This window comes from Urocitellus parryii, chromosome 1 (assembly GCF_045843805.1).
Source record: "Urocitellus parryii isolate mUroPar1 chromosome 1, mUroPar1.hap1, whole genome shotgun sequence".
Classification (NCBI taxonomy): Eukaryota; Metazoa; Chordata; class Mammalia; order Rodentia; family Sciuridae; genus Urocitellus; species Urocitellus parryii.
In genome coordinates, this window is record NC_135531.1 from 257,516,897 (window position 1) to 257,531,079 (window position 14,183).

The 14,183-nt window shown below is 37.8% G+C and overlaps 1 protein-coding gene and 1 pseudogene across 2 annotated transcripts; both read left to right on the forward strand.

Moving 5' to 3' along the window:
* Window positions 1-431: 431 nt before the first annotated feature.
* On the forward strand, window positions 432-2,971 carry LOC113193046 (gamma-crystallin E). 2 transcript variants are annotated; one of them, XM_026403369.2, is made up of 4 exons: window positions 432-440; window positions 541-783; window positions 1,181-1,183; window positions 2,699-2,971. In XM_026403369.2, the coding sequence occupies exons 1-4, from the start codon at window positions 432-434 to the stop codon at window positions 2,969-2,971; spliced, it is 528 nt and encodes a 175-aa protein (XP_026259154.1). The 2 variants fall into 2 exon arrangements, with proteins under 2 accessions (XP_026259154.1, XP_026259155.1); XM_026403370.2 differs by lacking the exon at window positions 1,181-1,183.
* Window positions 2,972-12,077: 9,106 nt separating this feature from the next.
* The window catches only part of LOC113193029 (transcription initiation factor TFIID subunit 13 pseudogene), an 85,897-nt pseudogene continuing 83,791 nt past the window's right edge, over window positions 12,078-14,183 (forward strand).

The window sequence follows — 14,183 nt, forward strand, 5'->3', positions numbered from 1 at the left end:
AAAAAAAAAAAACACTCTCTAATCTAAACGCCCCCTGCTGTGGCCCATTCTAACATCAGACCTTGTCACTAGCTGCTTATTACGGAAAACGAAGTCATTTTGAAATCTTAAAAAGTAAAGAAAATATTTAATTTCAGTTATTAACTCGTTAAGCATCTTAATTTTCGTTTCCCAGTCAGGCTTCATTTAAAGGCCCGAGCGGCATCAAGTGACACTGCTAACCAGGTCATCAATTCGAAAGCTCTGGAGATTCTAAGAGAAAACATACAACAACCCCCCCCCCCACGGTCATTCTATAGAAAAGAGAGAGACCTGCCCCTGCCCCCCGCGGGCCCCTTTTGTGCTGTTCTGCCAACGCAGCAGCCCTCCACTATATAGACCGCCCGCCGCGGCCCCACACACTGAGCTCGCTCCGTCCGCCTCCACCAGCCATGGGCAAGGTGAGCCCGGAGGGCGCCCGGGGCCCGGGGAGGGGCGCTGGCACCCGGGGACCCGACGCCGCCTCAGGCCTCTGAGCCCGCGCCTGGCCTTGCCTTGCAGATCACCTTCTATGAGGACAGGGGCTTCCAGGGCCGCCACTATGAGTGCAGCAGCGACCACTCCAACCTGCAGCCCTACTTCAGCCGCTGCAACTCGGTGCGCGTGGACAGCGGCTGCTGGATGCTCTATGAGCAGCCCAACTACTTGGGCGGCCAGTACTTCCTGCGGCGGGGCGACTACCCTGACTACCAGCAGTGGATGGGCCTCAGCGACTCTGTCCGCTCCTGTCGCCTCATCCCCCACGTGAGTCCGGTGACCTGGTCCCTTCCTGCCCTGTGATCCAGTGATCCAGACGTGTTGTCCACACCATGGACTAAGGGTGGGATGGCTGTCGCCTTCTTTCTGGCCATAACTATAGTCGCTCTCTGTTTATTAACATCTTCAAGGTTTCCTTCCACTGAAAAGTATATGGTGCAAAGCTTTTAACTGGACAGTTTGTTTTTACTTTGCTAAATCAAATTCCGCTCTGCTGGTAATGCGTAATGCAAGGTTTAATTCAGAACGTATTGGCCACAGGGGATGAATGGGCAATAGATAACTTTGTGCCATCAATTGGCCTTTAGGCTGGTTACATGGCCCTTTCTCACTTTCTTCAGATGGCGAATACGGGAGAAAAGGAGGTTCAAGATAAGGATGAAAGCAGGTTACCTGACACCTGGCGAGTGGCCCCTCCCTCCCAGGTTAGAATTAACTCTTATGAACATCAAGGTTCTCTGGCCTTTTGATAAGACCAAACAAGGAAACAGCAAGATTCAAAGAGCTCCTGGAAAGCCCTCTGTTATCCAAATCAAGTCCCAGAGCCAGGAATTCCACAGTGGATTCTCTAATATGGAAAATGAACTACTTTTGTGAAGTTTGAAACCCCTCAAAGTGTATAATACCCAGATAGGACCTAGAATGCAATTAGGAGCCTAAACACCTACTGATCGCCCTGCTTATCAGCACATAGGATCATAGTGAGGTTCCTTTAGAAAAAAATCTGGGTCCTTTTTTAAGCACCCTGTGGAGAAAGTAAATTCTTCCCTAGGTCCCATATTTTCACATGAAAAAAAATGCTGTTTAGTCAAAATACCCCCTGCTATGGCCCCATTCTGACCTCAGATCTGGTCACTACCCTCCTAATTAGAGAAAACAAAGTCATTTATAAAATTTCCACTTTTTAATCCTGACTTGTGACTCCAGGCTGTAAGCTCTGGACTTCATTTTCTTATAAAAGAAGGAAGGGCTTATCATGGTAGTTCACACATGCCAGGCTGTCATACAGATCCAATTTGGCTGCACACATGTGAGTCCTTTGCAAGCCATAAAACACTAACCCTAAGGAAGATACCTTATGAGCAATCAGTTATACCTCATACTGAGTGGTTTATGAGAATCCTGCCTTGAGGACAAAGAAGAAAGACACTGAGACAACAGGTGCCTGCTGGGAAGAAACAAGCAAATGTAGGAAGAGCAGGAGCTCAAGAGAGAGGATTTGCTCAGCACAAACAGCCTCACTTCCATGTTTCTAAAAATTCTATACTTTTGACCCTGTACAGGCCTTCTTCATGAGCTTGAACTTAAGTTTTTGTCCATCACCTGAAACTGATTAGCAGAAGCCTATGTTAGAGCAGGGATCCCAAGCCCAATCTTGAGATACATTTGTTATCCTGAAACAGAAAGGGACAGCAGGGCTGCCCGGGCTGAGCTTTTTTCCTGAACTGCAGCCAGTCTGTGCCTCTTATAGGAAAAGCAATCTGACTTCCTCTCTGAGATTCAAAATGATGCCTTTTGCCAGAGGTATATTTGTCTTTTTACTCTAATGTCTAATTATTTTGTATGGCATGCAAGGAAAGCCTTAGTTAGACCACCACAAATCTAAGACAGAAAGAACAAAACAAATACATAAAAATGATTACTTCAAAATGGTCTTGAGCATGGTTCCTGCAGCTTGTGGTACCAGAAAACTCTAAGGAGCATCCTTCATGTCAAAGGACTGGTGGATGGCGCCCTCTTGAGTTTCACTTTTGTAGAGGTGCTGGTTTGGGCAGTCTCTTAATTTGGTCACCTCGTTATGAAAAAGTAAAGAAGTGCCCATACGCAGGGGCGGGTGCGATAGGTTGCTAAAATGCGGTCAGGTTTTCTGATGTCCCCTCGTCTGCTCTTGCTGGACCCACAGTCCAGTTCTCACAGGATCAGGATCTATGAGCGAGAGGACTACAGGGGCCAGATGGTAGAGATCACCGAGGACTGCTCCTCTCTTCAGGACCGCTTCCACTTCAGTGACATCCACTCTTTCCACGTGCTAGAGGGCTACTGGGTCCTCTATGAGCTGCCCAACTACCTGGGGCGACAGTACCTGCTGAGGCCGGGGGAGTACAGGCGCTACCTCGACTGGGGCGCCCTGAGTGCCCGAGTGGGCTCTTTGCGGAGGGTTATAGATTTCTATTGAAATATTTTACTATTTTCTCCATCTGTAAACTAATAAAATATTTCCTGTGTTTCATGCAATAATGGACTCTTCTGGTCCTTTCAGCTTCCTTAGAAAAGCTCAGCAAAAATCAAGCCAAGAATTGTGTGGGTTTTATTACAAGCGTCTGTAGAAAAAGCAGTGTGAGGTGACACTTATCCAACTATTTACTAGTTATGTGTGATAGGGCAAGGCACTTAGCATATCTGTGCCTCCGTTTTCTAATTTGTATAAATGGGAATAATAACACTCTTCTCCCAGTAAATTTCCGCTATAAATCAAATAGGTTATCATTTTCACATTACTGACTTTAGCTTGGCATATACTAGTTTTCCCGGGAGCTATTTTGTAAATTTGTATGTGGAACGTCTGGTTACCACTCTTCTTAGTTGATTGGGTGATTTCGTTAAGGAGGATAGTCAAGTGAAACCGCATGGGAGGAAGACAGAGTTATAGATCTATTTGTTAACCTAAGATGTCTAGCATATCTGAGATCTAAATATATGTGAGTGGCTAAACAGATTTATTAATATTTTATGTGTCTAAAACACAAATATAGAAATCAAACACCACCTCAGTAAAGAGCCCAAAGACTCTTCTAAATGTGGTTCTCCTTAAGAGAGCTAGACAGCACCATGATGGTGTTCCCTGGTAAAAATTAGTATTCACACAATATGCGAGTCAAGGCTGAAGGCATGTGATCAAGAAAATGAAATGCAATAATGCAAAGTTTAGAAGTGAATTATCGACTGAACAAATAGTTTCCCTTATTGGATCAATCATTATGAAACCTAGTTCATGAATCAGCATTTGATACTAATCCTAACACTAGGAAAGAACCAAGAAACTTTGGGGGACTTATTATTTAATGAAATTCAGTATATTTTTGCAGGAGGAAGGAGTTTATCAAGTGAAATCTAAGTAGGCATTCTATTATAGTGAAGCTTTTCTTGTGAGAAATACCAGACATTGTGTGTTTACATGGAATAGAGAAAAAAATAAATTGCTACTCAGCCAAGGCGTTTGCCTTAATTATAAAACTAGCAACCTCTTGTTGAAATAAGTTCATGGTGAACTAAATGATGATGATTAAGAAAGAACCACTGGAAATAATTTTCTACTTGAATAAAAATGTCAATCATCTAGCAAATATATTATTTTCAAAATCCCAAACATTAAAGGAATAAAATTGCTAGATTATTTATGCCTAACATTTTATTTAATAACATGCACAATGCTCCAAGATATTTGAAGAAGCTCTGAAGAAATTTTCAAACTTCTCTGTCCAGTGCAGTAATTACTAGTCACATGTGTCTGTTGAACACTTGAAATGAGTCTAGTCTGGATGAAAATGTATCTTAAGTGTAAAATACTCACTAGATTTCAAAGACTTAGTATGCAAAGTTAAATGTAAATATCTTTTAGTATAGTTTTATATAATTTAATGAAATAATAACATTTTTATATATTAAGTTAAATAAAATATATTTTCTGTGCTTTTCAAAAAAATTTAACATGGTTACCAGGAAATTTAGGATCACATTTATAACTCTCATTACATCTGTATTGAACAGTGATCAGCAAGATATCCAGCTAAAAGAAAGATTGAAATTTGTATTCAAACAAAGCTCAGCCTTTGGCATTTTGGTTCAAGATATTTTGAAAACTGAGTATCCTATAAAATTCTGGAAATTAAGAGACAACAGATGCCATGTTTAAGTTTCATACAATCACAAATTCCCCTATGAAGAGATGTTCAATTAAACTTAATTTTTGCCTATAGCTGATAGAGACAATGGGGCTGGAGTGAGTCCCACCCACCCTATCTCATTATGTGGTTGTGACATCAGCTACATAGAATTGAAACTTGAACAGCAAATATTGATTCTATAGGCACAAACCACTTCTTTTCTCAGCTAATTCTCCTCTCTCTCTCTCTCTCTCTCTCTCTCTCTCTCTCTCTCTCTCTGTCTAGGGACAGCCCTACCCCATTTTCATTCTGGAGACTAGTACATTTGCCTCTCCTACATTCTCACCTTGTATAGATAACATCTCAAACACATCTGTATCCTCTAAAAAGCTCTAGCAGAGTATGCCTGGTTCAAAGCAAGCCCAAAGGTGATGAATGAAAACATCCAGAAAAGGAGAAAGCATTTGTGAATTGGTGGTGTCTGAGGAGTTTGTAAGATATACAAAATGTTTTTGAGAGAGAGGGACCTGGCCTAAATGAGGCAGGAGGGCTAAACCTAAATGCCCCCAAGGCCAAGAAGGTAATAGGAACGTGGTGAGCTGCTAGTAGACACAGGCAAGAAACCATAGGGCCAATCCAACCAGACAGTACATGACCTACCTGAAGACATTGTGACTCAACAATTCTCAAGAAGATAGAAAATGTGATTCAACAGAATCTAAGGACTACTCAGTTGCTGTCACTGAACAGATGCGGTCTTCCCTGAAAATGAATACCTCAGGCAGAATGAGACAGGATGATGAGCTTTCACAAAGAGCAATCGGAATTATCCTTTGCATTCCACTATGGTCTGGTGGCTATGGAATCTTCCTTACTGTGACTGGTTTCTCGTGTGTTCAATCCATTCTCCACAGAAACCATCTATAGCCATAATTTCTAAGTGGAAAGAAAAATCTGTCATTTACTAACAACTATAGTCAGGCAGGAAGGAAGTGGTCACTCATCTGTCAATATCTGGCTTCTATCCCCCCTGGTCTATTTGGTCTGCAATTTACATCCAGAAATGAGGGCAACAGAGGACACTTTGAGTATCTTTTCCCAATTCACTTTTTGTTTTATCTCCACCCTGTCCTTCTAGTTCTTATTTCTATTCGTTCACTTTATTTTTTTCAACTATTGAAAAAGATGTGACAACACAGAGTCCAGGCTGGGAAGATAATTAAATCAGAGGGACCCCTAGAGGCTTTCTGCCCTACCTATGTTCTGACACATCCATAGATTAGATTTAGTTAGATCTAAAAAATAAATTCATATTCCAAATAGGGGGTAATGGCAAAATCCTGCATTTCAGTTACAGGGGAATTCAAAGAGGCAGATATTCCCTGCAATATGCAAGCCCTGATATTTTGTAGCAGTGTTTGAAAATGTTTGTCAAATAGATGAGTGAGAGTAGCTTTTTATGAAATTTGAAAAACAAAACCTAGAGAATTTGGGAAGCCCATGAACTATTTATTAACATGCCCAGCAGAAAACCTGAATACTGCAGGCTGTTCTTTGTGAACAAAATGCTAATAGATCAAAGATAAAGGAAAAGGCATATCATAAAGGGATACTGTTTTTTTCTAATGAGGTGATGGTTTTCAAAATTCAGTTGGAGTCGTTTTTTAAAAAGATAAAGCCTGTGAAAAGTTTCCCAGAAATCTGAACGTGCAATTATATTTATCCTGACACATTTGTAGCCAGAGAGATAGGATCTGTCAGACTGGCTGACAAGGAATTCTCAAAGTCATGGAAACTAGAATTTTGATAAAAGACTGAATGCTGAGTGATAAATTCTTTATAGCACTTGAGAGATAGTTACTTTAGTAAGAGTTTAGGGTACAAATAATTTCTTAGGAAACCCTCTACCATGGCCTGCAGAGGAGGTATACATCATACTTGCTAATTAAATGAATGCAAAAGCTAAAACATTTGATTTATAACTAACATACAATGATAATAGCAAAACCTTACAAATAGTGTACATTTCACACAAGGACTGTGTCTGATACACGCACACTGGGAATGCTCACTTGAAGTTTATTTCACACATTAGCCAAATCAATTAAAAAATACCAGATTAAAGGGAGAAAGAAGGAGAACTCAGAAAGTAGAGTAGAAGTGCCTGTAGGATGTATTACTTCTTTGCAGTTTTTATGTTTACTTTGTGAAAATGAAGATGGCGGTATAATTTCTAAACTACTTTCTCAGAAATGCTTAGACTGCCTCTTAACGATGAGAAGAACACCACTGCTCCTCAATCTACATAAAAACTTATGCCTTCCCCATGTCTTTGCCTTTAACTGTAGATGTTTTGCATTTTTGCAAATCAATATTCCCAGTTATGAATAGTTCATCTCCAATAAACGTGCCCACCTGATAGCTCAAGTTGTTGCATGATGCAGTGAAGTGAGAATATTCCTTGTGGTAAGAAATATTTGAATGAAACTCCTTGCTTCATGCACAGACATGCATCTTTGAATATATTACTGAACCTGTCAAAGTCTTGATTTCTTTGTGTAATGAACAAAGTGAGAACTTATATGTATTTGCCTTGTATAGAGTCAAGTGCAGACTACAATTTAATAACTGTGGGTATTTTTTCCTTTCCTCACTGAAACTTATTACTTATGTTATGGTTTAGATGTGAGGTGTCCTCCAAAAGCTCATGTGAGAGACAAAGCAAGAAAGTTTAGAGGTGAAATGATTGGGTTATGAGAACCTTAACCTAATCAGTGTATTAATCCTTTGAAGAAATTAACTATAGGCAGTAAGGTGTGGTTGGAGGAAGTGGGTTGCAAGAGATGTGCCTGGTATATATTTTTTCCCTGGTAAGCCAAGCTTCCAGTCAGACTCTCTCTCTCCCTCTCTCTCTCTCTCTCTCTCTCTCAATCTCTCCCTCCCCCTCCCCCCCACACCCGAACCCGTCTTTCCCCTTCCTGGTGGCCATGTCCTGAGCTGCTTTCCTCTTCCACCATGATGTTCTATCTCACCTTGGACCCAAAGCAATGGAGCCAGACATCTATAGACTGAAACCTCTGAAACTTCTCTAAAATTGTTCTTGTCAGGTCTTTTTGTCATAGGGAGGAGAAAACTGACTAAAACACTCTAGAAACCTAGTGGTTTATGGTAAAAAGATTTACTATGTTGAAAAATCTTAGATTTCAGAGATTCATATTTCCTTATTGGTAAAATAAGGGTTATGAGAAATGTGATACCACCTAACATTGAATCTGGTATGTAATAAAAGCTAGTTCTAATTTCTTTGTTTTTATAATTTAAAAGGATTAAATATTTGGATTTGGACTCATATTTGACCATACAGATTTACAAAATATACAAATCTGAAGCTTCTACTATTGTGATTGATTTTATCAATTGAGTTGCCATCAATACATTTTTTTAAAAAATTCGAAAAATATTGTAGAACAGAAAATCTGGGCTCTCAGAATTCTAATCTTTTTCACTAGATATTAATAGGATCATACCAAATGTCTCCTATTTTAATTCATTAGTAAATTATTTCAGCCTATGAAATATCTTTAGAGTATCATAAAGCATCTACTTTCACAGTCTCACATTTTCCTTTGTCAAAAACATGGCAAGCTGAACAACTGAAATTGGAACAATGGCAACTTGCTTTGATTTGGGAAATAAGCTTCTGGGTTATTCTGTCTCTCCGTGTTGCAGAAAATTTATTGTCAGTCAGTACATGTGATAAGAACCACATACCAGGGTGAAAGGAGATTTCCCTTTGGGGACCAGGAAAAAAAGCACTGGACAAAAGACAGATCATGTAGTAACTGAAATGGTGTCTTTCTGGGCATCATTGTTGACTGAGGGAGAGGGCTGAGGATTTCATCAGGATTTATTAATGCTCTAAAAATATCACTGAGTGTTATTTGGACTCACAAATAATGTTCCATTGCCTCTTCTCAGGAACCATCAGGATCAAGGTACAGAAGTGACCAGGTAATTACTAGTGGAAAGGGGCAAATGGATGGAGGTCTGTCGCTTCTTTCATCTGGCTCATTTATTTATTCTCATATTTTATCCTACTGTTCCAAAAGGGGAAATATAGCTGACTGTGAAATATGGTTTTGATATCATAGAATCAAATAACAATACTGATATTGATTATTGTAAAATCAGTCATTATAATTCAAATGATACTATTGTTTCTGACTTCAAGGCCCACCATGCACATGTAATTAATGTCATTTATTTAACTCTTATTTTTATTCACTATCTCCTTCTGTTGTGGAAGACAGACTATCATAGTCCAGCCCCTCCAAGAGCCATGTTCAAATTTGAAACCAGGTAAATGGTAATTCTGTTGAGTATTTTGACAATAAATTTTGCTTCAAGCATGCTGTTTCTGAAGTACCATACTTTATTCAGGCAAATTTTCTTGCACATTATCAGTCAATTGTTTGAGGAAGAAAACTACATGTTATGTGGATAATTTATATTTTTATTTCCTATGACACTCTCTCCTCTTCTCCTCTGAATTTATTGACAGTATGGTGTGGAAGCGGTAAGTGCTCTTGGCTGACGCCCCAACATCTGTCACCTCCTTGCTTCTTCTTATGAAACACCAACTGTGCTCAAGTGTTTAGCCTGTCTGTTGTGTTCATTGCCTGCTTTCTGTGTTCAATGATATTCAGGGAAGCCAATGTCCATCCCCAGCTTAAAAGTGGGGACCAATCCTAACTCCTTCAATACTGCCTGTCCATCCAATAAAAGAAGTCAGTTTTAAGCCATATGGCTTGTGACATTCTCCTGTGGCTGATACCAGACAAAGGTTGGCATATGGCCTAAGTGGCTCAAATCCTGTAATCGAAGCAAATCCCGCTATTTTATTGTGGTAGAAAAGCTCTCCCTTTATCCTGTGGGGTTACCTGTGTTGCTATCATCTTGGAATCTATTTGGGTAAATTGAGCATTTGAAAATTCCAGAGACTATTCCATTTTAATAAAGCCAACACATGGAGAAAAGCAAAGCCAAGAAACGAAATTGCAGAAAAGCCAAAATTGTATTTTAACCACGCTTATAGCTTGTCCTCTCTCTGAACCTCCTATTACATGAGATACTAAACATCCTTAGGCTGTGAACTAATTAGAGGTAGAATTTCTTTTACATATAGCCAAAGGCATTGTTAATTATACAGATAAAAAATGAGAAATCCCTCGTGAGTTTAATTGAATTACATTTGTCCAAATCCCAGGCACCAGGGAGTTCAGATTTGGGCATATCACCAGGTTTAACTTATTATATTGAAGAGCTTCAAATCTGCAAATTTAAATTTTTGCAGAACTGAACTTTCTTTTGATTTCACTGGATATGAATGAAAAGCCAAATAGCTTTGGACTTTTCAAACACTCGATTTATCTTTTTTCCTTATGCTATTTTGAACTGAATTTTCTTGTCCTTGCATCTAAAAGCATTTTACATGAGATTTTTCTCTAAAAAATACTAGTTTGATTATATTTCTGATTGAGTTTTCGTATTTGTGTCTGTGATCAGCATCCTAATGAATAGAATTATTTGCAAAAGTATTTGCAAGATCTGAAAAGGCTAGAAACCCATTCATTAAAACAAATTATCTCTAGCCAGGAAATTAAACCCAAGGTAAAAAAAAAAATAAGAAGCATATTCTTTATCTTTTCAAGTTTACAGTCCGTGGAGCACCTGTCCTGGTGTCCTTCTCTTGCACAATTCAGGCATGGACAGTAGCAGATTGGCAGCCGCCCACTGAGTTTTCTAAGATAACAGGGGACAAGCCTGAGAAGTAAGAGATTTCCTTGAACCCCACCACTGTTGTGTGTTTTCACCTGCCTCAGAGGCATAAGCAATCCATGCTCTACATTAGAAAAATAACAAAAGTTAGTGCTTGCACAATTTTTGTCTACTGATATGACTTATATTTTGAAAATAAAAACACTAAAATTAGTGCTTTTTTTTCAAATTAGTTCTACTTGGGAGTAATTTACACTTTCATAGTGATTATCCCATTGTTAAGAAATATTTTTAGAATTATTCTCTTTTTAAAAACCTTCGATAGCATTTGATATATTCTTTCGATAATTGCAAATTATCAAATTGAGTAAATTTTCTATTAAATATGCAACCAGCTTATTCAGCAGCACCAATAATTAGGTGGAATGAATGAAGTGGATGATGAAATGGGGAAATACATCTTTTGACTTAAAAAAAATGAAGTGAAGCTAAGAAAAGCCTCATTCAAGCATACAATGAATACATTTTCTTATTTGAAGAATCCTGCTACTAATCCCAGAGGTGTAGGGGGAAAATGTTCCAAGAGCCCAAACAAAATTTCCTAAAAGCATGCCAGGCTAGTATGAGAAACATATTCTTGTGATTATGAACATTTTCCCTTTGTTAAAATTATACAAACAACAATAAATGTTGGTGAGGATGTGGAAGGAAAGGTATACTCATACACTGCTGGTGGGCTGCAAATTGGTGCAACCAATATTGAAAGCAATATAGAGATTTCTTGGAAAATTGGGAATGGAACCATCATTTGCTCCAGCTATCCCTCTCCTATCCATTCATCTATTGAAGGGCATCTAGGTCTATACCCAAAGGACTTAAAAACAGTATACTATAGGGACACAGCTACATCAATGTTTATAGCAGCACAATTCACAATAGCTAAACTGTGGAACCAACCTAGATGCCCTTCAATAGATGAATGGATAAAAATGTGGCATATATACACAATGGAATATTACTCAGCAATAAGAGAATAAAATCATGGCATTTGCAGGTAAATGGATGGAGTTAGAGAAGATAATGCTAAGTGAAGTTAGTCAATCTCAAAAAAAAAAAACAAATGCTGAATGTTTTTTCTGATATAAGGAGGCTGATTCATAGTGGAATAGGAAGGGGAAGCATGGGAGGAATAAATGAACTCTAGATAAAACAGAAGGGTTGGAGGGGAAGGGAGGGGTCATGGGGTTAGAAATGATGGTGGAATGTGATTATCCAAAGTACACGTATGAAGACACAAATTAGTGTGAAGATACTTTGTATGCAGCCAGAGATATGACAAATTGTGCTCTATATGTGTAATAAGAATTGTAATTAATTCCACTGTCATATATAAATTTAAAAAATTAATTTAAAAAATGTAAATATTCTGGAGGGGCAAAGTTGAGGAGTAACCTGTGACATGAACACTTGATCAAAAATAAGGTGATGAGAAAAGTGGGGATGGAAAAGATAATAATAACAAAGTGATTGTTGGAAGGACAGAGGTTGTATCCAACAGAGAAAAATATCTGAGTTCAACCTGAAGCCTTTCCTGGGCCTTATCCACAGGGTAGGAGAAGAATGGGTACTGCACTGGACTGCCAGACCACAAAAGGCTCTGACAGGTAAGAGGAGTGGGGACACTGCAAATGACAGAATCTACTGGACCTCACTTTTGAGTAAATTAAATATGCCTTCTGCTCTTTACCTTCTTGTCTTTGGACTCCTAAGATTCAGTTTTGTTCAAGACAATTATGCCTTTATGAAAAAACTATTATGCCTTTATGACTTAATACCCCACAGGTAGCCTTAGGCTTCATTCTCAGGCCCAGCGATTTTCTATGGCATAAATGGAACAAAAAGTGATCTTTTTTTTTTTAACTAGATAAGGAAGATTTGACAGAACTGTTTGCATATTTTTCAGGATTTTTCCCCAAATATTTATCATGTCTGTTACAAAAGTAATGGGGATGAGATATATATATATATATATATATATATATATATATATATGGAGAAAGAGATATTTAAGTCTAAAACAAACCCACTCCCATTTGCAGGCAAAACACAGCACTTCAGTTGAGTATACTTCAGGCATTTTAGACAGTGAATTAATTGTCTCCAAGTTCTCTGGCATCTACTGGAAATAAGGGAAACATAATAGGCTACATAACTTTTATTTCCAGCAATATAAAGTGATTCATTCATTTCTGGAAGTAGATTTTTGTTTCGAATGAAAACCCCAGCTTAAATTTACCCTGGAAACTTTTGTTCACAAATAGATTTTTTGTTGTAGAATACATAGCCAGCAGAAGGCTTACAGGGAATAAGTGGATGTTCCCTTTAACCAAGTCAGATAAAATCTATGCCAAGAATAACATGACTTGAAAATTGGGGGGAAACAGATAACTATTCCAACTCAATTGAAAATGCAAATAATTGAATTTAAATTTTAAAAAATATCTGAATGGATATTTCTCTAAAATCAAATGCCAATAAGGATACGGAAGATGCTCAATATCACCAGCCAATAGGAAATGCAACCCCAAAATATAATGAGATAACACCCCATACCCACCAGAATGCCTATGAAAAAGGAAAAAAAGACAGTAATAAGTGTTGAGAGATATGGAGACATTGGAACTTTCATTCATTGCTGGTAAGAATGTGTAGAAACTTTGGAAAACAGTCTTGTAGTTCCTCAAATAATTAACTACAGATTTATCATTTTATCAGAAATTCCAGTGCTAGATATTTACAAATCATTTTTCCACACAAAAACTTGCAAACCAATATTCATAGCAGCATGATTCATAATAGTCAAAGGTGAAAAAAATACAAATGTTCATCAAATGATGAATGGATGAAGCAAATGTAATACATTGATAATGTAGAGTGTTATTCCACAATAAGAAAGGAAGCAGATCCATGTTACAATGCAGATAAACTTGAAAACTTTAAACTATGAAAATAAGTCAGTCACAAGGGATGATATTATGTGGTTGTTACTATGAAATGACCAGAACAGATATATCTATAGAGACAGAAATTAGATCATGGTTGCCTAGGGCAAAGTGGATGAAGAATTGGAGGTTATATAAGCTATACCTTGATAAAGCTGTTAAACAAGAACACAGAAGAAAGTTTTAGGGTATATATATGGCTTACAATGAATACTATGGATAAAAATCATCTTATAATTTTAAAACAAATTCTTCTTATATTAATATCTTTCTTTAATTTCCTCCTCTACAAGTTTCTTATGTTTAATGCTTTAGTAGTAAGGTTGATTTTTTTAAAAAGATAATTTTTTTTCTGAACAAATGGATATGCAGAATACATAAACCATTTATAAATATCCAAAGTCTTACACAATCAATAACTGATGTGCTAACAGAAGACTAGATCTGATTTTTAACCCAGGACTTTTTTCCTAGTAACCCAACTTTCCAGTTACCAGCTCAAATACTAAAGCCCAGAATTTGAAATTGTACAAAAATGCAAGGAAATATGGGGATGTGCTATTAAGATAAAAATGTATATATTTTGACCACAAATATTTGGAAAATGCGATATAAATGGGTCAGAACTCATTCAAGTTAAAGTTAATGGCATCCTTTCTCACCTCAAATTGTGATTTTACAAAGATCTGTTTCATATGCTTCATCAGGGAACAATTTCTTAAAA